The 26,027-nt window shown below is 35.2% G+C and overlaps 2 protein-coding genes across 2 annotated transcripts in view; one reads left to right on the top strand and one right to left on the bottom strand.

The window, feature by feature from the left end:
- LOC134710047 (dystroglycan 1-like) overlaps window positions 1-15,522 on the top strand; it is a 32,338-nt gene extending 16,816 nt beyond the window's left edge. Inside the window, exon 4 of the mRNA XM_063570200.1 lies at window positions 13,820-15,522. Within this exon, the coding sequence (XP_063426270.1) occupies window positions 13,820-14,883 (1,064 nt within the window). The 3' untranslated portion in view covers window positions 14,884-15,522. The remainder of the gene's footprint in view (window positions 1-13,819) is intronic.
- Window positions 15,523-17,943: 2,421 nt separating this feature from the next.
- On the bottom strand, window positions 17,944-21,276 carry LOC134710046 (uncharacterized). The gene is made up of 2 exons (XM_063570199.1): window positions 20,202-21,276; window positions 17,944-18,328 (listed from the first exon to the last, which is right to left on the bottom strand). Exons 1-2 carry the CDS (start codon window positions 21,239-21,241, stop codon window positions 18,241-18,243), a joined length of 1,128 nt encoding a protein of 375 aa, XP_063426269.1. The 5' UTR covers window positions 21,242-21,276; the 3' UTR covers window positions 17,944-18,240.
- Between the last annotated feature and the right edge of the window lie 4,751 nt (window positions 21,277-26,027).

The raw sequence follows: 26,027 nt of genomic DNA, 5'->3' as shown, positions 1-26,027 counted from the left end.
TTCCCTACATGTATGTCAGTCCTGGGTGATAAAGCTTCCCTACATGTATGTCAGTCCTGCATGATAAAGCTTCCCTACATGTATGTCAGTCCTGGGTGATAAAGCTTCCCTACATGTATGTGAGTCCTCTGTGATAAAGTTTCCCTACATGTATGTGAGTCCTCTGTGATAAAGCTTCCCTACATGTATGTCACTCCTCTGTGATAAAGCTTCCCTACATGTATGTCAGTCCTGGGTGATAAAGCTTCCCTACATGTATGTCAGTCCTGGGTGATAAAGCTTCCCTACATGTATGTCAGTCCTGGGTGACAAAGGTTCCCTTCATGTATGTCAGTCCTGGGTGATTGAGCTTACCTACATGTATGTCAGTCCTCTGTGGTAAAGTTTCCCTACATGTATGTCACTCCTCTGTGGTAAAGTTTCCATATATGTATGTCAGTATGGGGTGATAAAGCATCCCTACATGTATGTCAGTCCTCTGTGATAAAGCTTCCCTACATGTATGTCAGTCCTTGTGATAAAGCTTTCCTACATGTATCTCACTCTTCTGTGATGAAGCTTCCCTACATGTAAGTCAGTTTGGGGTGATTGAGCTTCTCTACATGTATGTCAGTCCTGGGTGATAAAGGTTCCCTACATGTATGTCAGTCCTGGGTGATAAAGCATCCCTACATGTATGTCAGTCCTCTGTGATAAAGCTTCCCTACATGTATGTCAGTCTGGGGTGATTGAGCATCCCTACATGTATGTCAGTCCTCTGTGATAAAGCATCCCTACATGTATGTGAGTCCTCTGTGATAAAGCTTCCCTACATGTATGTCACTCCTCTGTGATAAAGCTTCCCTACATGTATGTCAGTCCTGGGTGATAAAGCTTCCCTACATGTATGTCAGTCATGTGTGATAAAGTTTCCCTACATGTATGTCAGTCCTCTGTGATAAAACTTCCCTACATGTATGTCAGTCCTCTGTGATAAAGCTTCAATTCATGTATGTCAGTCCTGGTGATAAAGCTTCCCTACATGCATGTCAGTCCTGGGTGACAAAGCTTCCCTACATGTATGTCAGTCCTTTGTGATTGAGCTTCCCTACATGTATGTCAGTCCTCTGTGGTAAAGCTTCCCTACATGTATGTGAGTCCTGGGTGATAAAGCTTCCCTACATGTATGTCACTCCTCTGTGATAAAGTTTCCCTACATGTATGTCAGTCCTCTGTGGTAAAGCTTCCCTACATGTATGTCAGTCCTGGGTGATAAAGCTTCCCTACATGTATGTCAGTCCTGGGTGACAAAGCTTCCCTACATGTATGTCAGTCCTTGGTGATTGAGCTTCCTTACATGTATGTTAGTCCTCTGTGATAAAGCTTCCCTACATGTATGTCAGTCCTCTGTGATAAAGTTTCCCTACATGTATGTCAGTCCTCTGTGATAAAGTTTCCCTACATGTATATCAGTCCTCTGTGGTAAAGCTTACCTACATGTATGTCAGTCCTGGCTGATAAAGCTTCCCTACATGTATGTCATTCCTCTGTGATATAGTTTCCCTACATGTAAGTCAGTCTGGGGTGATTGAGCTTCCCTATATGTATGTCAGTCCTGGGTGATCAAGCATCCCTACATGTATTTCAGTCCTGGGTGATTGAGCTTCCCTACATGTATGTCAGTCCTGGGTGATAAAGCTTCCCTACATGTATGTCAGTCCTGAGTGATAAAGCTTCCCTACATGTGTGTCACTCCTCTGTGATAAAGCTTCCCTACATGTATGTCAGTCCTCTGTGATAAAGCTTCCTTACATGTATGTCAGTCCTTGGTGATTGAGCTTCCCTACATGTATGTCAGTCCTCTGTGGTAAAGCTTCCCTACATGTATGTGAGTCCTTGGTGATAAAGCTTCCCTACATGTATGTCACTCCTCTGTGATAAAGTTTCCCTACATGTATGTCAGTCCTCTGTGGTAAAGCTTCCCTACATGTATGTGAGTCCTCTGTGGTAAAGCTTACCTACATGTATGTCAGTCCTCTGTGATAAAGTTTCCCTACATGTATGTCAGTCCTGGGTGACAAAGTTTCCCTACATATACCGTATGTCAGTCCTGGGTGATTGAGCTTCCCTACATGTATGTCAGTCCTGGGTGATAAAGCTTCCCTACATGTATGTCAGTCCTCTGTGGTAAAGTTTACCTGCATGTATGTCAGTCCTCTGTGATAAAGCTTCCCTACATGTATGTCAGTCCTGGGTGATAAAGCTTCCATACATGTATGTCAGTCCTCAGGGGTAAAGCTTCCCTTCATGTATGTTTGTCCTCAGTGGTAAAGCTTCCCTACATGTAAGTCAGTCTGGGGTGATTGAGCTTCCCTACATGTATGTGATTCCTCTGTGATAAAGCTTCCCTACATGTATGTCAGTCCTTGGTGATTAAGCTTCCCTACATGTATGTTACGTCTCTGTGATAAAGCTTCCCTACATGTATGTCAGTCCTGGGTGATAAAGCATCCCTACATGTATGTCAGTCCTGGGTGACAAAGTTTCCCTACATGTATGTCAGTCCTTGGTGGTAAAGTTTCCCTACATGTATGTCACTCCTCTGTGATAAAGCTTCCCTACATGTATGTCAGTCCTGGGTGATAAAGCATCCCTACATGTATGTCAGTTCTCTGTGATAAAGCTTCCCTACATGCATATCAGTCCTGGGTGAAAGAGCATCCCTACATGTATCATGTGTATGTCAGGCCTTACTGATCAAGCTTCTTTTATGTAAATAAGTCCTTGGTGATATAGTTCCCCAAAATGTATGTCGGATAAATGTTTGTTTTAAGTAATGCAGTGACCACAATATCAATAACAAACATGGTGGAACATTATGAAACCACCTGGAAAATGTTTTATTTTCTCAAGTTTTTGTAATCTATAGTTGGCACCCCTGTCTGGCATGTTCAATTTTTTGAGAATAAAATGGTAGACTATACAGGCCTTTTCAGGGTATACATGGTATATTGTTACGGCCAGAAATCGCCTTTAAATTGTAGCCAACAAAATACACAAATCAATAGTACAATTTAACAATATTTAATATACAAAAGTTTACAAGAAGTATTTTACAAATATTACTGTTAACTTAACTGTCAAAATATGAGTCCACTCTTTTATCTGTATCTGTATCCGGAAATCTTTCGGAATCCAATCTGAATATTATGTTCACTACTAAGGTCACAATCCAGTATGATGTTGTGTGTAGAATAAAAGTGTCAATCCAAATGCTGTGAATACTAATGTCTATCAATGTCTATGTCCAAGTTTAATTATGAGAGTTTAACTTTAGTGTCTGTATATATAGTTGTCATGGAAAATTCTAGAACACTCTATAATGGAACATTGTGGAAAATCCTGGAAAGTTACAACGGAAGTTTCTGGAATAACGTAGAAGTTTAAATTACGCATCTTTTATAAGGATCATTCTAGAAAGTTCCAATCATTCTGTGATTGTTCCAGTGATTCCTAATTGCACAGTTATAAGATTATTTGGTAAACAACTATCAGGCCATACAACACAAATTAGGCCAACATAAATAGACATAATAATTACAATATCATAACACCTCCCCCCTTAAAAGAAGTTTTAGTGTAACAAAAACTTATCATGAATAATATGAACAAAAAAAAACATAATATATACAAAGTAATCTAATAAGCTCTAGATAAAGCATCAGCTATTACATTATCTTTACCCTTAATATGTTTTACAATTACATCATATTCTTGTAACAATAAACTCCACCTAGTCAACCTCTGATTCTTGTTTCTCATTTTATGCATGAAGGTGAGAGGATTATGATCAGTATAAACAAGAATAGGATATACAGTGGGATTCAAATATACATCAAAATGTTGAAGTGCTGACAACATTGCAAAATACTCTTTTTCAATAGTTGAATAATTTTTCTGATGTTTATCTAATTTCTTAGAAAAATATGATATAGGTTTTTCAACATTATCATCTGTCTCTTGATATAAAACAGCTCCTATTCCTACATCGCTTGCATCAACGGCAAGTTTAAATTGTTTTTCAAAGTCTGGAGTAATCAGAACTGGACTATTAATTAAAAGTGATTTGCTATTTTCAAAAGCTTTTTGACAATTTTCGCTCCAGATAAATTTAGAATCTTTCCGTAAAAGATGAGTCAATGGTTGAACAACAGTAGCAAAATTTGAACAAAATTTTCTGTAAAATCCAATCATGCCTAAATATCTCATAAGTTGTTTTCTATTTGTAGGAGGTGGAAATTTGGAAATAGCTTCCACTTTAGCTATAATAGGTTTTACTTGACCTTGGCCAACTGTATGCCCTAAATAATCAACAGTGGCCTGACAAAATTCACTTTTACCAAGATTAACAGTCAAATTTGATTTTGACAATCTTTCAAAAGTATCATACAAATGTGTTAAACATGTTAAATGCTGTTCCCAGCTATCACTACATACAATAAGATCAATATAAGCATAACAACAGTCTAAATCTTTTATTACATTATTGATCATTCTTTGAAATGTAGCTGGAGCACTTTTCATGCCAAATGGCATTACAGTATATTGAAATAAGCCATCTGGTGTAACAAAAGCTGATATTTCACGAGCTCTCTGTGTCAATGGAACTTGCCAGTAACCTTTCAACAAATCAAATTTGCTCACAAATTTTGCCTGACCAATGTTGTCAATACAATCATCTATCCTTGGAATCGGATAGGAATCAGATTTTGAGACTGAATTTACTTTTCTGAAGTCAGTCACGAAACGAAAGGTTTTATCTGGTTTTGGCACAAGTAGACAAGGAGAGCTCCATTCACTGTTACTCGGCTCAATAATATCATTGTCAAGCATATATTTAATTTCATTTCTCATAACTTCAAGTTTGAGTGGATTGAGCCGGTAAGGATGTTGCTTAATTGGAGAAGCATCTCCTACATCAACATCATGACAAACAGTAGTGGTTTTGTTTGGCACATCTGGAAAAAGATTTTTAAAAGAAAATACCAAAGTTTTTATTTCTTCTCTACGATCAAAAGACAGATGTGCAACTTTTGAGTCTAAATTTGACAAAATTTCTGAATTTTTCAATCTAACTGTCTCTTCCATAGATTTAGAACTAAAAGGTTGTTCAATTACATCTGGTTTGTCATGATTGTTCTCAAATTGAACAATGCCTAAAGTGGCAACTGGTTTACTATCATATAGTACATTAGTACGCTCAAAATATGGTTTTAACATATTAATATGACACACTCTATTTTGTTTTCGCCGACCTGGAGTTTTTACAATATAATTCAAATCATTAATTTTACTCTCTATTGTATAAGGACCACAATATTTAGCCTGTAAAGGATGTCCAGGGACTGGCAAAAATACAAGTACCTTATCACCAGGCTCAAAAACTCTGTCCCTGGCATCTTTATCATACCATATTTTCATCTTGTTCTGTACATTTTTCAAGTTTTTCTGAGCAATTTGACAAGCAGTATACAGTTTTTCTTTAAATCTAGATACATAGTCTAAAAGATTCAAGTCAGTATGTTCAGTAAGCCACCTTTCCTTAATCAATTTTAACGGTCCCCTTACAGTATGACCAAATACCAACTCAAAGGGACTAAATCCAAGGGATTCTTGAACAGCCTCTCTGACCGCAAAAAGTAGAAAGTGAACTCCATCATCCCAGTCTCTGTCAAATTGAAGACAAAAAGTTCTAATCATGTTCTTCAATGTTTGATGAAAACGTTCTAAGGCACCTTGAGATTCTGGATGATAAGCACTTGATCTGTACTGAGCAATCCCTAGCTGGTACACGACTTGCTGAAATAAACCTGACATGAAATTTGATCCCTGGTCAGACTGTATAGACTTAGGAAGTCCTACTAATGTGAAAAATTTGAGCAAAGCTTTGACGATAGTAGGTGTCTTGATATTTCTGAGCGGAATAGCTTCAGGAAAGCGAGTAGATGTACACATGATTGTCAATAAATACGCATTTCCTGTTTTGGTCTTTGGTAAAGGTCCAACGCAGTCAATTAGAACTCTGCTGAAAGGTTCGTCAAAGGCTGGAATAGGCTAAAGTGGTGCTGGTGGTATTTTCTGGTTAGGCTTACCAACAACCTGGCATATATGGCATGATTTGCAGTATTCTGCAACATCGTTTCTAAGTCTGGGCCAGTAGAAATGTTGCAATATTTTTAGGCAAGTCTTTCTTATACCTAAGTGCCCAGCCAAGGGGGTGTCATGGGCAAGACCAATAATTTCTTGCCGATAAACGTTAGGCACCACCACTTGGTATACCACTCTCCATTCCTCCTCTGGGGTAGCATCAGGAGGCCTCCACTTCCTCATTAAAATGCCGTCCTGATGGAAATAGCATTCAGCCACTTTTTCTGCTTCCTCCTGTGGTTGAGCCCTCTTGCGGAGCTTAAGAACTTCAATGTCTTTATTTTGTTCTTCGAAAAGGTTCTTTCTGTTTAATGAATGGCTGTTAACGTCCGGCCATGGCATAATAACATTCTTGTTATCATTAGGTGGTCTTACTATGGCCTTTTCTGAGCTACCAGGACCTTCAATGTCAGCTATGAAAGTGTCAGAAAGGTCCATGTAATCAAACTTGTCTGTTTGCAAATTCTCATCTTGTTGTTTTCTAGCCATCGCCCTAGTAACAACACAAGCTGGATATAATTCAGCATCATCTTCAGGTGATTTAACATCCACCACCGGTTCACTGGTAACAATTGGTTCAGCAACCACTTTGTTCCTAGCTAGATCATTTCCTAGCAATAAGGTAACACCCTCAACAGGGAGATTAGGACGAACACCTACAACAACTGGTCCAGTTATTAAATCTGACTTCAGATAAATACGATGGAGAGGAACATCTATACAACCCAACTCTACACCTTGTAACAAAATGGAGGCACCAACAGAAGTCTTCTCGGACAAAGGCAACACACCTTCTAACAATAAAGACTGAGAAGCTCCAGTGTCCCGTAAAATCTTAATAGGATGAAGAGTGGTATCATCAACAATAGCAACAAACCCATCAGACATAAAGGGTTTATATTCCTCCATATAATCACAAAAACTGGACTTAAAAGCCTGACGCGCAGGGCATTCCAATGTACTGGTAATATAAGGTGTCGTACACGCACTGGTCTTCGGCTTATTATCTCGTTCATTCTTCTTTTGGAGTCTAAAACAATCAGCCATCAGGTGACCAATCTTCTTACAATAAGCACAAGTCAGTGACTTCTTCTCAAAAGTATCAAATTTTGGACTAGACATATTATAACTGGACTGACTCTTATGCTGTGCAACAGGCTTACTATCAGTACGCTCAGTGCTTTGATTTTTGTAATTTCCACTTGAAGTATTAACATTTTGACCTTTGAAACTTCTTTTATGTGAAAGAGTATAATTATCTGAAATAACAGCTGCATCATGTATTGACTCAACAGTTTTGTCGTCTAAATGTGCTTTTAAGTCTAAATGAACACATTGTTTGAACTCTTCTAATAACATCAATTGTCTTAGGTTATCAAAATTGTTATCTGTTTTCTTTGACGTAAGCCATTTATCAAATAGATCTTCTTTTTCCCGAGCAAATTCCACATAGGTTTGTGAATCAAACTTTTTATATGATCTAAATTTCTGTCTATATGCTTCTGGTACTAGTTCATAAGCTTTCAAAACTTCCTGTTTCACCGTGTCATAATCAGAACTTTTTTCTGATGGAAGTGCGGAGTATATTTCAGCTGCCTTACCCTCAAAAACACTTTGCAGCATCGTAGTCCAATACGGCATTGGCCATTTCAAATTATTAGCAGTTTTCTCAAACTGTGGAAAATATTTATCAACTGTTTTTTCACAAAATTTCGGAACCAAACGTATATTTTTTGCTGCATCAAAATAATCTGATTTCGACTGGACTTTAGTGTTGCTTTCTTCTTTGACCATTTCAATTTTCAGTTTTTCCATCTCTAGCCTTTCTCTCATTTCAAGTTCTTTTAATTTAAATTCATCTTCTTTTTCTTTTTTCTCCATTTCTAACCTTTCCGTCATTTCCAGTTCTGCCTGTTTTAATTTAAATTCATCTTCTTTTCTTTTCTCCATCTCCTTCGAATTCATTTCCAGTTCTTTTAGTTTGAGTTCATGTTCTAATTCAAGCTGTTTTAATTTAAAGGCGTCAACATTTTCGACCTTAAGATCAAGAGCCTCTTCACCTAAATTTCTGCGTCAACTAATTTGTCTATAACCAAATTTTTTATAATTTGTTTTCTCATAGATACTTTAAAAACTAATTTCAGTTGTTTAGCAAGCAACACTAATTCCTCTTTCTTTAAATTATCAAAACTCTCCAGGTCTGGCGTTTTCAAAAATTTACCAGCATCAAATGCCATTTTGTAGAATTTTGTTGGCTAGTTATAATAAAAATATTAAACAAATTTTGAATAAAATATTTTCAAGATCACGGACGAGCCCCCAATTTCTGTTACGGCCAGAAATCGCCTTTAAATTGTAGCCAACAAAATACACAAATCAATAGTACAATTTAACAATATTTAATATACAAAAGTTTACAAGAAGTATTTTACAAATATTACTGTTAACTTAACTGTCAAAATATGAGTCCACTCTTTTATCTGTATCTGTATCCGGAAATCTTTCGGAATCCAATCTGAATATTATGTTCACTACTAAGGTCACAATCCAGTATGATGTTGTGTGTAGAATAAAAGTGTCAATCCAAATGCTGTGAATACTAATGTCTATCAATGTCTATGTCCAAGTTTAATTATGAGAGTTTAACTTTAGTGTCTGTATATATAGTTGTCATCAGGGTTTCCGCTGGCGGTCGCCATTTTCGCAATTTGCGAAAAAATAATAATTGTGGCGATTAAAATTCGTCATTGGCGAAAGAATTTGGCGAAAGAAATATATATGGATAACGATTTATTTTCAGCCATCTTGTTTATTTACTTTATTCGGGTTTCGCTGTCTTTACCGATCAGACAACACTCGGAATTCACCTTGAACTCGTTAAGATTTTGACAGAAAATCAATAATCAGCTGATTACATTCATAGCTATCGACATCAAAGGACTAATTATAAAGGTGTTGATTGTATGATATGACAAAATGATATGGTTAAATGGCTTCTGTCACATGTCACAAAAGAAATTTATGAACAACTTTGCGATGCACGCGTGTTTGAAGTAAAAATTTTACGCTTCCTCTCCTTTTTTTAATGATAGTCCAGAAAAGAAAATTGTTGTTATGACGAAAAATGTTCAAAAGCAAGAAAGGTCTCTGATTTAAAACTTTATCATTTAACTTTCATATAGATCATTGATTTTAGTGGGTACTTCAAAGTCGTTTCAGTTACACACGTGTTTCAAGCAAATAGTTTTAGTTATTTACGATGGTCTAGAAAAGAAAAAGGTTGGCATAAGAGTAACCCTTCAATGTAATGACTACACCTTACACGAGGGATCAATTCCAAGTGATAAGATGCTTCGTTTTGTTGTTAAAATCACTTCTTTTTTAGGGGGGAGGGCTGGAAAAAAAGGAAAATTTTAAAAGAAAATATATTTGGGTTACTTGGCGAAAAAAATAATAAAGTGGCGAAAAATATATTGTTTTGGCGAAAGAGTCGGCGATAAAAATAATTGACCCAGGGGAAACCCTGGTTGTCATGGAAAATTCTACAACACTCTATAATGGAACATTGTGGAAAATCCTGGAAAGTTACAACGGAAGTTTCTGGAATAACGTAGAAGTTTAAATTACGCATCTTTTATAAGGATCATTCTAGAAAGTTCCAATCATTCTGTGATTGTTCCAGTGATTCCTAATTGCACAGTTATAAGATTATTTGGTAAACAACTATCAGGCCATACAACACAAATTAGGCCAACATAAATAAACATAATAATTACAATATCATAACAATATGTACAATGTTTTGGTTTTTGCTCTGACACCTGGCCCAAGTGGCGTCTGTCGTCCTTCGTCGTCCATCGTTGTCCTGCGTCTGGCGTTAACTTTTACAAAAATCTTCTCCTCTGAAACAACTGGGCCAAATTTAACCAAACTTGGCCACCCGGCCATTCAAACAAGATGGCAACCATGGCTAAAAATGAAACAGAGGGGTAAAATGCAGATTTTGGCTTATAACTCAAAAACCAAATCATTTAGAGCAAATCTGACTGGGGTAAAATTGTTTATCAGGTTAAGATCTATACGCCCTGAAATTTTCAGATGAATCCAACATTCTGTTATTAGGTTGCTGCCACTGAATTGGTGATTTTAAGGAAATTTTGCTGTTTTTGATTAATATCTTGAATATTATTATAGATAGAGATAAACTGTAAACAGCAATAATGTTCAGCAAAGTAAGATCTACAAATAAGTCAACAAGACCAAAATGGTCAGTTGATCACTTTAGGAGTTATTTCCCTTTATAGTCAGTTTTTAACCATTTTTCGTAAATCTGTGTAATCTTTTAGAAAAATCTTCTCCTCTGAAACTACTTGGCCAAATTAAACCAAACTTGGCCATAATCATTTTTGGGGTATCTAGTTTAAAAAATGTGTCTGTTAACTCGGCCAACAAACCAAGATGGCAGCCATGGCTAAAAATAGAACATGGGGGTAAAATGCAGTTTTTGGCTTATAACTCAAAAACCAAAGCATTAAGAGCAAATCTGACAGGAATTAAAATTGTTTATCAGGTCAAGAACTATCTGCCCTGGAATTTTCGGATGAATTGGATAATCTGTTGTTAGGTTGCTGCCCCTGAATTGGTAATTTTGAGGAAATTTTGCTGTTTTTTTGTTATTATCTTGAATATTATTATAGATAGAGATAAACTGTAAACAGCAATAATGTACGGCAAAGTAATAACTAAAATAAGTCAACATGACCAAAATAGTCAATTAAGGATTTATTGCCCTTCATAGTAAATTTTTAACAATTTTCTTCATAAATTTGTAGATTTTCACTAACATTTTCCACAGAAACTACTGTCATAGAAAGAGATAATTGTAAGCAGCAAGAATGTTTAGTAAAGTAAGATCTACAAACACAATGAAACACATCACCATCACCAAAACACAATTTTGTCATGAATCCATCCGTGTCCATTGTTTGATAATCACATAGACCAAGGTGAGCGACACAGGCTCTTTAGAGCCTCTAGTTTATTTTTGTTAAGGTTTTATGAACATGATGAAAAGAGTTTTGTTGAAATAAGAATATAAAATAAAATGATTGAATGAATGCATGTAATAGACTATATATTTAACTCATCTATGCATGCTCTTAGTCTCACTGTTAAGGGTTGCTGCAGTGATGTTAAATTTTTTGTTTATAAGGTTTATATTCCAAAAGGTAGAATACCTGGATGCTTTAGGTCTTAAATATGTCCATTGTCCTTTTCCTCATTTTCATGGTTCATTGACTGCTTGTAAAAAAAATCTGTCAGAGGAGTTATAATGATTATTGGTAGATTAATTATATACATGATATATGGTATGCAGTTAAATACGGTTGGCACATCTCATTTCCATGGGTATTATTTTATTTGGTCTTCACAGTCATGGTCTATAGACTTTGAAACCTTTGCTTAGTACCCATGGTGTACTTTATGATTAGGTCAGCTTACGGGAAACCATTTAGTTGTAGTAGATCACATAGACTATATTTTCTATCCAGATTATTAGCATTAGCACATGTCATTTCCATGGAGATTATTTTCGCTCAGCCAGGGTCTTATTACTGTGAATGTTATGCATAGTTTACATGTAAAAGTTATTGAGTATATCAGATCAAGGTAAAACACTTATGTTAAGCTAATGATACTATTCTTGCTTGTTTGTGTGTGGTGCTTAATATATGTACATTAACATAGACATGATAGAGATTTAAAGGGCATGATTCTTTTTTCAGAGATTTCTTGTTGTTTTTTGAATGAAGCATGATAAATAGAATATTGATAGATATAGAAGCATGCTGAGTGTTACGGAATGAGAATGCAGTGCAGTCACTACTGGCATGTAAGTATGTGTTCCAACAGTATAGCATTTGATGTAAACAATACTTTTATTATGAATAATTCAAGTATAATTATAAACACATGCACAAATAGGATTCAGAAACTAGCAACAAGTACTTATATTAATTAGTAAGACATTTAAACAAAAAGGTTATATTCAAATCAGACACAAATGGTATTCTAATCATGATAATGGAGACTACTTGTACCACTCTTTTAGTATACTTGTTTCCTAACTGGTATGAATCATAGTCTATTGCTCAACCTCTGGAAAGTCTTAGTTCTAGAGGTAATCAAATGTTTATATCTTCCTACTTCCATGACTTCAAGGGAAATGAAAATTATCCGCTGCCTAAAGACTGTCTTTTTTTTTTTGGCATAAAAATACAGTATATATGCCAATACACACAATTAACAGTGCCTGGTGATGTTTCATAGTGTAATTGAATTTTAGATCTAACTTGTCTTTTACTTTCTGAACATAATATTTGAATTGAGATCTTATAAACATGTTTAACCCCGCCATATTTTTTGCGCCTGTCCAAAGTCAGGAGCCTTTGGCCTTTGTTAGTCTTGTATTTGTTTTAATTTTAGTTACTTGTGTATAATTTGGAGTTGAGTATGGGGTTCATTATCACTAAACTAGTATAAACATTTGTTTAGGGACCAGTTGAACCAGGACACCTCCGGGTGAGGAAATTAATTTCTGCATTGAAGACCTGTTGGTGACCTTCTGCTGTTGTCTGTTCTATGGTCGGGTTGTTGTCTCTTTGACACATTCCCCATTCCCGTTCTCAATCTTATGATAAACATTTTTCCATATCCACTTGCTTTTATAACTAAACAAGCCATAAACATTAAAAACATTACCATGCTTACCAATCGAAAGTTTATTATAGATAACTTGATGGCAGCCACTTATTACCGAAAGGGAGTGTAAATAATGCACCCAGCAATATTGACAAGAAGATCTTACATCCATGTTGATATAATTTCTGTAACTTGTGGCTGCCATCATATTTATACATAACGGAACCTCTGTCAAATATTGAAAGTACATAAAATGGTGGTTTCTTACAGACAAATTTCTGTTTGTAACAGTTTATATGTAGAATTTGGATGGTATAGGGACATGATTATATACAGCCTTCTTCCATCACTAAGTTACTACTGATGAAAGCGAGGATACCAAATGTATAAGGATCTTTTCATATACTTCTCTTGACAAACACGTTACTATATGATACCATAACAAATGTATAAGGATCTTTTCATATACTTCTCTTGACAAACACGTTACTATATGATACCATAACAAATGTATAAGGATCTTTTCATATACTTCTCTTGACAAACACGTTACTATATGATACCATAACAAATGTATAAGGATCTTTTCATACACTTCTCTTGACAAACACATTACTTTATAATACCATACCAAATGTATAAGGATCTTTTCATATACTTCTCTTGACAAACACATTACTTTATAATACCATACCAAATGTATAAGGATCTTTTCATATACTTCTCTTGACAAACACATTACTTTATAATACCATACCAAATGTATAAGGATCTTTTCATATACTTCTCTTGACAAACACATTACTTTATAATACCATAACAAATATATAAGGATCTTTTCATACACTTGACAAACATGTTACTTTATGATACCATACCAAATGTATAAGGATCTTTTCATACACTTGACAAACATGTTACTATTTTTCAGATTCATGTGACAGTCCTCCAGAAGTTTTCAATCCAGTAAACCACATTCAGACTACAGCTGGTGATGTTTTCAAGCTTGACCTTGACCCTCTGACCTTTGTTGACAAAGAGGATGGCAATGCCAGACAGCTACAGATTACTTTGAAGGCATTATTCAACTTTGATTTGGAAGATAATTTTTGGTTAAAACTGGATAAAACAGGATTGTTTCTTTATGGAATTCCCTTAAACAATGATAATGTGTATGTTGTCAGTCTGGTTGCCATGGATACATGTCAGCAAAGTGTTGTTGATTCCATTAGGTTAGAAGTGAAGGAAAATTCCCAAACCTACAGCCATGAATTTACTATTTATTTTGGAAATGATCATGATGATAGCCCTTCTAGTTTTGATGTTTACAAATTTATTACTGGACTAAGCCAATGGTTAGAGTTCACAGATTCCACTCAGATGTATGTTTCAAATGTGGATCCAGAACTTCGTATTATATCTTGGGTAGACAAATCTTTATCCACAGATTTCTGTGAAAGAAGTCAAATTTTAGACACATACTACAAAATGGCAGATGTAAATGGTACAATCATGGATGAGTTCAGTTGTTATTTTTCACCGTTTTTCAATGTCACTGGAGTTTTTGTTGATTTCAAAGATGTCTGTAATATGACAGACCTGTTGTGGACATCAACAAATTCCAACACTGAATCCTACAATGATGAAATGTATTTGTTTTATATTTTGATCCCTGTTGCAGTTTTAACAATTGTAATATTAGTGATCATTATTATAATGCTAGTTAGAAAATGTACCAAACGTAACAAGTATGTAATGCACTCTGAGAAACCTGTTTATCTTACAGATAGACAACCTGTTATATTTCAGAATGAATACAACGAAGAAGAAACATCTCTCCGACCACAGATTCCAATTGTTATTGACAACTTTGACACTGGACTTTTATTATCAAGTGGGAGAAATGTAGTGAGTCCCCCATCTTATATCCCTCCTGAACATTCAGACCCCCCTCAGTATAGGCTACCACCACCGTACAGTATGTCAAACATATGAGGTGTTAGGATTTTATTTCCATAAAAGTACTGCTAATTCTAAAAAATTGCGATGTTTTTATTAATGGGAGTAAATTGGGTGTGTGGTTATTGCAATACTTAGAACTCATTTTCTGATATATGATACCAGATTTTTCAGAAAATTTACAATAAATAAACTCAAAGTTTTTTTCAATTTTTCAAAATTACATGTAGCATTAATCTTTATAATAAATGCAATCATTTATTTGTGAATTAACAGTATACATGTATCAGGGAGTTTATTATTTTTGTTTTGCTCATTTTGATGTTTTTAGTGTTTTGATTTTTTGGGAGTTCTTGCATTTAAATAACAGTATTTATTAAAACACCTTTTTTGTTCTACACTATTAATGAATCTGCAGTATGTCTACATGTCTCATGGTTAAAATGCTGGTTGTTCTTGACCATTTTCATGGCGCATCATGACAATGTTAGGTTTTTTCCTGTTTATGATCTGTATTTATTTCTCAGGTACTATAAGCATGATAAGTTATAACGGCCATTATTTTTGGTGAATTAAATTATTGAAATGTTTCAATTCATCTGAACTTGACCTTAGTTTTAGTCAATGTTAAATTTTCATGGTTATCAATGGTTATGTCTGTTATCTGATATTATAAGCAATGACGTCAGCAATAGGTCAACGTAATTTGGTGCACAACATGATTGTTGGATGAGCATGTCTGTCTGGCAGTGTTTGTTGGACATTTCATCAGTCAATGTAAAATTTAATTGTTGTGTCTGTTTCTTAATATATACTATAAGCATTATGTCAATTATGTTCAGTGTACATGGTGAATGAACAAAAAAGTGTTTATGTTGAATTCATTTATATAGCTCATTGGTAAATGTACAATTGTAGTAATAATTATATTTCTGATTTCATAGATTTTTATTATTCAATGTTGTGATTGTATTGATACCATTATGTCAAATGTATAAAAGTATTTATAAAAACATTTAATATTAAAACACTATTCCTACTGTTCATAAGACTCTTATAAACATATTTCTTCTATAATTAGTAGTCTTTCATTTCTGCAAAACTATATCAGCAAAGGGTTAGGTAAATATCACTGTAAAGCAAGGTTTATCATACCACAGTCATACAGGTAGAAAGTTAAGCCCACTGTTAAACTAGGTTTAACACACCTGTCATACAAATGGAAATTTAAGCCCACTGTTAAACTAGGTTTAACACACCTCTGTCATACAAATGGAAAGTTAAGCTTACTGTTAAACTTGATTTTAACACAGCTCTGTCATACAAGTGAAAAGTTAAGCTTACTGTTTAACAGATATTTTCATAAAAAAAGACTCTACCAAGATTAACAAGTAACATTTTACAAGTGAAAAGTTAAGCTTACTGTTTAACAGATATTTTCATAAAAAAAGACTCTACCAAGATTAACAAGTAAAAAAATAAGTTAAAAATAGTCTTTTTCTAGTTGTTGTGTGCGTTAGTAAGGTTATCTCTTTTGTCAGTTTTTGTGAAATTCACCTTTTTCATTTTATCTTGGGGCTAATTCTTTTTGTTATTTCCATTTTCACTTCAAAGATTTTTCAATTTTCTGTGAGAAAGTAACAGTCATTCTTGGTGTTCCTGACTTTCAGTTCAATATATATATGGTGTCCAGTTATTTTCAGTATTCAAAATCTTAGTATTCCAATTAAGGGGCCATGTTGGTCAACATGAAATTCACTTTAACAAACACTACAAATATTTGTTTAGAAGGCCACCTCCTGGTGTGGGAGTTTCTTGCTGCATTGAAGACCTATTGGTGACCTTCTGTTGTTGTCTGTTCTATGGTCGAGTTGTTGTCTCTTTGACACATTCCCCATTTCCATTCTCAATTTTATTCTGTTGTTGTCTGTTCTATGGTCGAGTTGTTGTCTCTTTGACACATTCCCCATTTCCATTCTCAATTTTATTCTGTTGTTGTCTGTTCTATGGTCGAGTTGTTGTCTCTTTGACACATTCCCCATTTCCATTCTCAATTTTATTACACAATGGTTTGATACCACAGTCACATAATGCAATGGGTTATACTTATACATATACTTATACATATTTTTTAATATATCTATTACAGGTTACACCAAACATATGACCATAAAACAAAAAAATCTGTGTAGCTAAGGGAGCCACCATTTGATTTTGAGGTAAAGATTGCATGACAAGCAATCAAAACCTTATGGGACTGACTTGATATTTAAATCTTCCAAGGCTGATCACTACCTGTTGTTGATACACAAAATAAAGTGCATTGATCTAGGAACATATAATTAAAAAGTTAAATATACTGTTCCCAGATTGATCATAACATTCTTGACATACTATCCATGAACATTTCAAGAATTTATCGATGTGATATATGCTCAGATTTTCAAGGCATACAAGGATGTTCCACTTACAAGTCAAGAAAATTACATAACTTTTGCAAGGTGCAGGAATCTAATATCTGTTCTAAAAATATAAATTATGTCCTAGTTAACTTCCTCTCTAACAAGAATGTGTCCATAGTACATAGATGCCCTACTTGCACTATCATTTTACATGCTCAGTTGACTGAAATTGGGGTCAATACTTTAATTTGGCAATAAAATTAGAAAGTTCATATCATAGGGAACATGTACTCGTACTAAGTTTCAAGTGGATTGGATTTCAACTTTATCAAAAACTACCGTGACCAAAAACTACCTTGACCAAAATTTAAACTGAGCTTCGCACTATCTTTTTCTTTGTTCAGTGGACAGTGAAATTTGGGACAATACTTTTAATTTGGCATCAAAATTAGAAAGATTGTATCATCTTTTTCTTTGTTCAGTTGACCGTGAAATTGTGGTCAAAACTTTAATTTGGCATTAAAATTAGAAAGATCATATCATGGGGAACATTTGAACTAAATTTCTCGTTAACCAAAATCTTAAACTTGAAGTGAAAACATAAAAAATTGAAGTCCATCCCCCCCCCCCCCCCCCACCCCATCCCCCTTTTGCCTATAATAGTTGTTTTAAAAAACAACAACTAATGCAATATTTGATTTTACTTCCCACAAATAAGTTGAAGCAATCTTTACCGTTCAGTGCTTGAAAGCACTTTAATGAAAAAAGGGGGGATGCTGGGTTAGGATTAAAAAAAGGCAGAACAAAATTTTGAGATGAAAAAACAGGCAGGATTAGACACTGCAAACAAAGGCAGGATACTAAAATAAAATAAAGGCAGGACCGACATTACTGTTAGAACAATATGCAGGACAACGTTTTTTTGTAGTGCGTATTGTCTGTCATATGGACCAACGTTTTATATTCATCATTCCCTATAATTATTGGTTCCTCATTCTATTGATTTTATTATAATAATAACTATTAGAACAGCAATGATGGCTACAAACACTGGAACTAATGTCTTAACATTCTGGAATCTGTAAAGAAAAAAAATGATATTGAAAAATAAAAAAAAAAATAATACAACTGAACAATTGTGTAAATAGATCTGAAACGCTGAAATTTGTGGAACAAGTTATTGCATATATTTACTTACAGAAATTAAAAAAAAACAGCATATTTTACATATATCGAGATTTGTATATTACAAACCCTTGGGTTTATCGACTTTTAAAAAAAGAAAGAAACTTGTGACACGTGCGGGTAGATGTCAGTAACCTTTTGGTACACATTGAGACACGTGCGGATAGATGTCAGTAACCTTTTGGTACACCTTGTGACACGTGCGGCTAAATATCAGTAACCTTTTGGTACACCTTGAGACACGTGCGGATAGATGTCAGTAACCTTTTGGTACACCTTGTGACACGTGCGGCTAGATATTAGTAACCTTTTGGTACACCTTGTGACACGTGCGGCTAAATATCAGTAACCTTTTGGTACACCTTGAGACACGTGCGGATAGATGTCAGTAACCTTTTGGTACACCTTGTGACACTTGCGGCTAGATGTGAGTAACCTTTTGGTACACCTTGTGTCATCGGGCTCTGGTTTATTCTCTTTCGGTGAACTGCAGTACTCATTAAATAACATGTACGTATGTTAATTGTTGTGGAACATTGACTAGAAATGGAAGACTTCAACGTGTTATTAAACAAACTTAATTGAGCTACCACAGGTTTTGTGGCACGTTAAACAACTGTGTACAACTGTGGAAACATGATTCGATTATAACATTCATGAAAACGGTTAACCAGAGCGCATAATCAAGTCCATTGTGTAATTTAAAACTCTTAAGATTAATAACAAAAAATTGTACAGACGATCTATGCATGGAAATCTTTAGACTACATTTATTTTACAATATTTGAATATAATGTTTATGTCTGCAATTTTGGCAAATGTGATGCAGACGCAAAAGAAACAAGTATTTCACATCCAATATTTTATGGAAATATTCTTTATAAAGCACAAAAATATCAGTATTCACCTCAGAAGCTAACAAAACCTTTAAATAGACTTATTAAGAAGGGATATAGTTACGATACAGTTGTCAGGTCATTAAAGATTGCATATTTTGGCGTTAATATTGATTCACTTATAGGGTCTTTGCAACGAAACTAAACACATTCATTTAAAAACCAGTTGTTGGCATGACACGGGCTATATTCTTCTCTCATATATATATGTTATGATGGTATGATACTAAACCTCTTACGGGGAGGATTGTGCCTGATATTCATATGATGAAGACATAATTTTTCAATCAGTTTAATTGAAGTCTGGAGCTGGCATGTCAGTTAACTGCTAGTAGTCTGATGTTAATTTTTATGTATTATTGTCATTTTGTTTATTTGCTTTGGTTACATCTTCTGACATCAGACTCGGACTTCTCTTGAACTGAATTTTAATGTTATGCGTTTACTTTTTTTTTGCATTGGCTAGATGTATAGGGGGGTGTGAGATCTCACAAACATGTTTTACCCCGACAATGGTCGGTTTGTTGTGTCTTTGGCACATTCCCCTTTCCATTCTCAATTTTAAGTGTTATGTGCCGTTCATGTCTGCAGTGGCAGCTAAATGTTGAACGTTACTTTTTATTTAAAAAAATTGAGTCTGACTTGAACTTTTTCATTTGAATTTCACGTGAAATTTACAAAAAAAGTATTTGATATTTTTCATAATTTTAATTAAATTAGATGTTATTTGAATTACTCTATTTCAAAAATTCATGTGAATTTCACGAATTTCATATGAAAAAAATTCTTGGTGCTTCATCATTTGTCCCAGTATAATACACTAAAACATATCTATTTATACATCAACGACATTATTATGATATAAACTTACCCAACATGGACTGCAGACGTTAATTCATCGATAATTTCGTCGTCATCTGTAAACTCATCGCCATTTTCATTGTCGTCAGTGTAGATCTTTACTCGTTTAGTTGTTATCTTCCTGTAAACAGTTTTGACTTCGTCGGGAGCTGTCGTCTTTTTGTTAACAGTTTTGACTTCATCGGGAGCTGTCGTCTTTTTGTAAACAGTTTTGACTTTGTCGGGAGCTGTCGTCTTTTTGTTAACAGTTTTGACTTCATCGGGAGCTGTCTTCTCTTTTTTGGGACCCGTCTTACGAGGTTGTGTTTGATTCCTCGTAGCTTTGTTTCTTGTGAGCTTCTTTAAAAGATCATTTACTAAATGTTCCTGTTGATGAATATCTGATTTATATAACACTGCCTCTGCCGTTTTGCTATAGAAAACGAGAACCATCAACTGTAATGTTAATGGATCCAAATCAAGAGCGAGGGAGTAGATGAGAACTTGTATAACAGCATGTACTAAATATTCCTCTTCATATTTCTCTTTCTTCATCGTTGAGTATTTGATATCACAGACAACACTCGGTGATGATGTTACCAATACATCCGCTTCTAATTTCTTTGTTAAGAACGGGAAAATGTCGTAGTTTTTAATATGATGTCCGAATGAGTAAGTTGTGGTTTTACTTTTCCGGCCGTATAACTTTTTTACATTTTTGTTAAGAATTCCCCATGCAGCGTCTCCAGCTTTTTCCATAAAGAGACTGTACTGTTTCTTCTCTTTCGGTTTGATATTTGGGTATAACTCTTTGAACTTTTTCCAAGGATCATCCTTCTGTGACGTATGTCCAGCAGCTTGTTGTACTGCGTATTCAAATATATCTCCATGAATAAATTTCTGAATCGGCGATTCGCTGCATGGAATAGGAATACCTGCAATGTCGGCAGTCAATTCGTTTCTAGAAATTTCCTGAAAATGGCGATAGTGTTTAAGGTTTCCGTTTCCATCATCTTTAAGCTGTTCAATGAACTGATGAACGGACAATAGGGGTTCACCCGAGTTTGTCATTGTTAAAATGGATGGAAATAGTTGATGATTTTAAAATGTGCTGAAACATGTTTATTATTATAACAGGTCAGTATTTATTAAATTATCATTAAACTTTACCTATCTTTCATTTAGTGTTTACTTTCCACTTGTACGTGTATACATTATAAGTTTATTACTCCGACAATATTTCACGCTGGATATTAAAGGAATTACTAGTATCTACAGTTTCATTTGATCAGACTTTTCATTTTTAGATATGTTCAATTCGTTTAATTTTTTGAGCTTGCGACAAAAGTTTTAATACTAAATAGGACAACTGTTTTCATGTGTACATGTCTATAATACTAGATAGGACACCTGTTTTCATGTGTATATACATACATATATAGGACTGGTAAGTGCGATGCTCACGCTAAAGTGCGATGGTCTACGCTAAAGTACGATGGTGTATCACGCTAAAGTACGATGGTGTATCACGCTAAATGACGATGGTGTATCACGCTAAAGTACGATGGTGTATCACGCTAAAAAGTACGATGGAATATCACGCTGAAGTGCGATGGACAATGCAGAGGGGAAATGTTAAATGGCTTAATTAAAACGTTAAAGAACACGGATTTCAATAAACAGTCTTTTTTGCAAAAGCTTGTATGCTAAGGTTTAAAAGCATATGTGATAGGTTTTATAATTAGCGGTAGGCTAAAGTGATTGTTTCTTAATTTAAAAGTAAGACCGCGTGATAATTGCTAAAATGGTAATTTACGTGTGATAAAAATCTATATATCCTGTATATGATTTTATATTTAAATTCGGGCATATCAAATATAGTATTTGGATAATTGGCGTAACTTGCCGTTCAAACAATATATCACGAATGTCAACATCTGCCTTACAGCCGTTCACACAGTATATATATATCACGAATGTCAACATCTTCCTTACAGCCGTTCACACAGTATATATATATATCACGAATGTCAACATTTTCCTTACAGCCGTTCACACAGTATATATATATCACGAATGTCAACATCTTCCTCTCAGCCGTTCACACAGTATATATATATATCACGAATGTCAACATCTTCCTTACAGCCGTTCACACAGTATATGTATATCACGAATGTCAACATCTTCCTTACAGCCGTTCACACAGTATATATATACATGTATCACGAATGCCAACATCTTCCTTACAGCCGTTTACACAGTATATATATATATCACGAATGTCAACATCTTCCTAATTACAGCCGTTCACACAGTATATATATATATATATCACGAATGCCAACATCTTCCTTACAGCCGTTCACACAGTATATATATATTACGAATGTCAACATCTTCCTTACAGCCGTTCACACAGTATATATATATCACGAATGCCAACATCTTCCTTACAGCCGTTGACACAGTATGTATATATCACGAGTGTCAACATCTTCCTTACAGCCGTTCACACAGTATATGTATATCACGAATGTCAACATCTTCCTTACAGCCGTTCAAACAGTATATATATATATCAATATATCACGAATGTCAACATCTTCCTTACAGCCGTTCACACAGTATATATATATCACGAATGTCAACATCTTCTTTACAGCCGTTCACACAGTATATATATATCACGAATGCCAACATCTTCCTTACAGCCGTTCACACAGTATATATATATCACGAATGTCAAAATCTTCCTTACAGCCGTTCACACAGTATATATATATATCACGAATGTCAACATCTTCCTTACAGCCGTCGTAAATTACAAATACCAAATTCGTTCATCTTCTTCTTTTTCTTCTTCAGGAAGTCCACCCTATCTGCAGGGTCACCGCATTCAAAAATTTGTTTATTTTTAAAATTGCATTATTAGTTAAAAACAGGAACTTGTATGTACACTTATACACTTAAAAATTATAAAATGGATAAAAATAATATCTTATCAGATGTTTAAATTTCTCTTAGCAAAGGAAAGTGAAAGGAACTACTAATCCGTATTAATAATTGGTTAAATTTATGGACTAGTATGGTTTCATAATTTCATCGTGTAACTTTTATTGGTTTATTTCTCAATTTAAATGAGAAAGAAATGCAATGGTCTCCGACCTTTCTCCTTTTTTGCAACAAGTACAAATACAGGTTCACTACAATGTACACACTAATGTTTTAGCGGACAATTTATATTATACGCATAAAAACATGGACATTTATTTACCGTCTTTTAAAATCGATAAATTTAACGAGGACCACAAAGTAAACTGCAACATAAACAGTGATTTCAATGTATTCGTTAGCTTCTAATAGAAGCAAGATAAAGCATACTTTTGCGTATACTTTTGTATCTGTATAGTAAAATGGTCGACTGTAGGATACAAGTCCTTCTTCCAGCACTCGAGAAAAGAAAAGAAAAACGCATTTGCATCAGCCAACAAAGCACAATTAGGTTTAAATAAAGTAAGTCATTACCATTTGGTTAAAAGTTGTAAATCAAACATTCTACATTTATCTTTCGGCATGTTCTTTTCTTTGTTTGTATAAACGACTGTTCGCCTGATAATTCATGTTACGTCTATTACGTCTATACTTTCGCGGACCATCGCAATTTAGCGTGTGTAGGCATCGCACTTTAGCGAAGACCATCGCACTTTAGAGTTCTACATATATACAGTACTACTAGAAACCGTTCTTACTATAAAGTACCGAGATGCAGATTTGACATATTTAAAAAAACACCAACAATTCCCTACCTCAATTCGTGCAACTGGATGGATTTGTTTGCCGTAGGTCATTGGATCCATTCAATAGTCTCTACAATCCAGCATAATGACATGTCACTAGCGGTACCTGTAAATACAATCCAGCATAATGACATGTCACTTGCGGTACCTGTAAATACAATCCAGCATAATGACATGTCACTTGCGGTACCTTTAAATACAATCCGGCATAATGACATGTCACTTGCGGTACCTGTAAATACAATCCAGCATAATGACATGTCACTTGCGGTACCTGTAAATATAATCCAGCATAATGACATGTCACTTGCGGTACCTGTAAATACAATCCAGCATAATGACATGTCACTTGTAGTACCTGTAAATACAACCCAGCATAATGACACGTCACTTGCGGTACCTGTAAATATAATCCAGCATAATGACATGTAACTTGCAGTACCTGTAAATATAATCCAGCATAATGACATGTCACTTGCGGTACCTGTAAATATAATCCAGCATAATGACATGTCACTTGTGGTACCTGTAAATACAATCCAGCATAATGACATGTCACTTGTTGTACCTGTAAATACAATCCAGCATAATGACATGTCACTTGCGGTACCTGTAAATACAATCCAGCATAATGACATGTCACTGGCAGTACCTGCAAATACAATCCAGCATAACGACATGTCACTTCCGGTACCTGCAAATACAATCCAGCATAACGACATGTCAATTGCGGTACCTACAAGAACAAACCAGCATAACGACATGTCACTTGCGGTACCTGCAAATACAATCCAGCATAACGACATGTCACTTGCGGTACCTGCAAATACAATCCAGTATAACAACATGTCACTTGCGGTACCTGCAAATACAATCCAGCATAACGCCATGTCACTTGCGTAACCTGCAAATACAATCCAGCATAACGACATGTCACTGTAAATACAATCCAGCATAACGACATTACACTTGCGATACCTGCAAATACAATCCAGCATAACGACATGTCACTTGCGGTACCTACAAATACAATCCAGCATAACGACATGTCACTTGCGGTACCTGCAAATACAATCCAGCATAACGACATGTCACTTGCGGTACCTGTAAATACAATCCAGTATACCGACATGTCACTTGCGGTACCTGTAAATACAATCCAGCATAACGACATGTCACTTGCGGTACCTGCAAATACAATCCAGCATAACGACATGTCACTTGCGGTACCTGCAAATACAATCCAGCATAACGACATGTCACCTGCAGTACCTGTAAATACAATCCAACATAACGACAAGTCACTTGCGGTACCTGCACATACAATCCAGCATAATGACATGTCACTTGCGGTACCTGCAAATACAATCCAGCATAACGACATGTCACTTGACTTACCTGCAAATACAATCCAGCATAACGACATGTCACTTGCTGTACCTGTAAATACAATCCAGCATACCGACATGTCACTTGCGGTACCTGTAAATACAATCCAGCATACCGACATGTCACTTGCGGTACCTGTAAGTATAATCCAGCATACCGACATGTCACTTGCGGTTACTGTAAGTACAATCCAGCATAACGACATGTCACTTGCGGTACCTACAAATACAATCCAGCATAACGACATGTCACTTGCAGAACCTGCAAATACAATCCAGCATAACGACACGTCACTTACGGTACCTGTAAATACAATCCAGCATAATGACATGTCACTTGTGGTACCTGTAAATACATCCCAGCATAATGACACGTCACTTGCGGTACCTGTAAATGTAATCCAGCATAATGACATGTCACTTGCAGTACCTGTAAATATAATCCAGCATAATGACATGTCACTTGCGGTACCTGTAAATATAATCCAGCATAATGACATGTCACTTGTGGTACCTGTAAATACAATCCAGCATAATGACATGTCACTTGTTGTACCTGTAAATACAATCCAGCATAATGACATGTCACTTGCGGAACCTGTAAATACAATCCAGCATAATGACATGTCACTTGCAGTTCCTGCAAATACAATCCAGCATAACGACATG

This window comes from Mytilus trossulus, chromosome 3 (genome assembly GCF_036588685.1).
Source record: "Mytilus trossulus isolate FHL-02 chromosome 3, PNRI_Mtr1.1.1.hap1, whole genome shotgun sequence".
NCBI classification, from domain to species: Eukaryota; Metazoa; Mollusca; class Bivalvia; order Mytilida; family Mytilidae; genus Mytilus; species Mytilus trossulus.
This window is presented reverse-complemented; position numbering and strand designations above follow the sequence as displayed.

Excerpts from the sequence above, each read along its gene's own strand:
- LOC134710046 (XM_063570199.1), bottom strand. The coding sequence starts at position 21,241 with ATGACAAACTCGGGTGAACCCCTATTGTCCGTTCATCAGTTCATTGAA. Across the intron at positions 18,329-20,201 it reads ACGTCTGCAGTCCATGTTGG|ATTCCAGAATGTTAAGACAT; the intron begins GTAAGTTTATAT and ends TTTTCTTTACAG.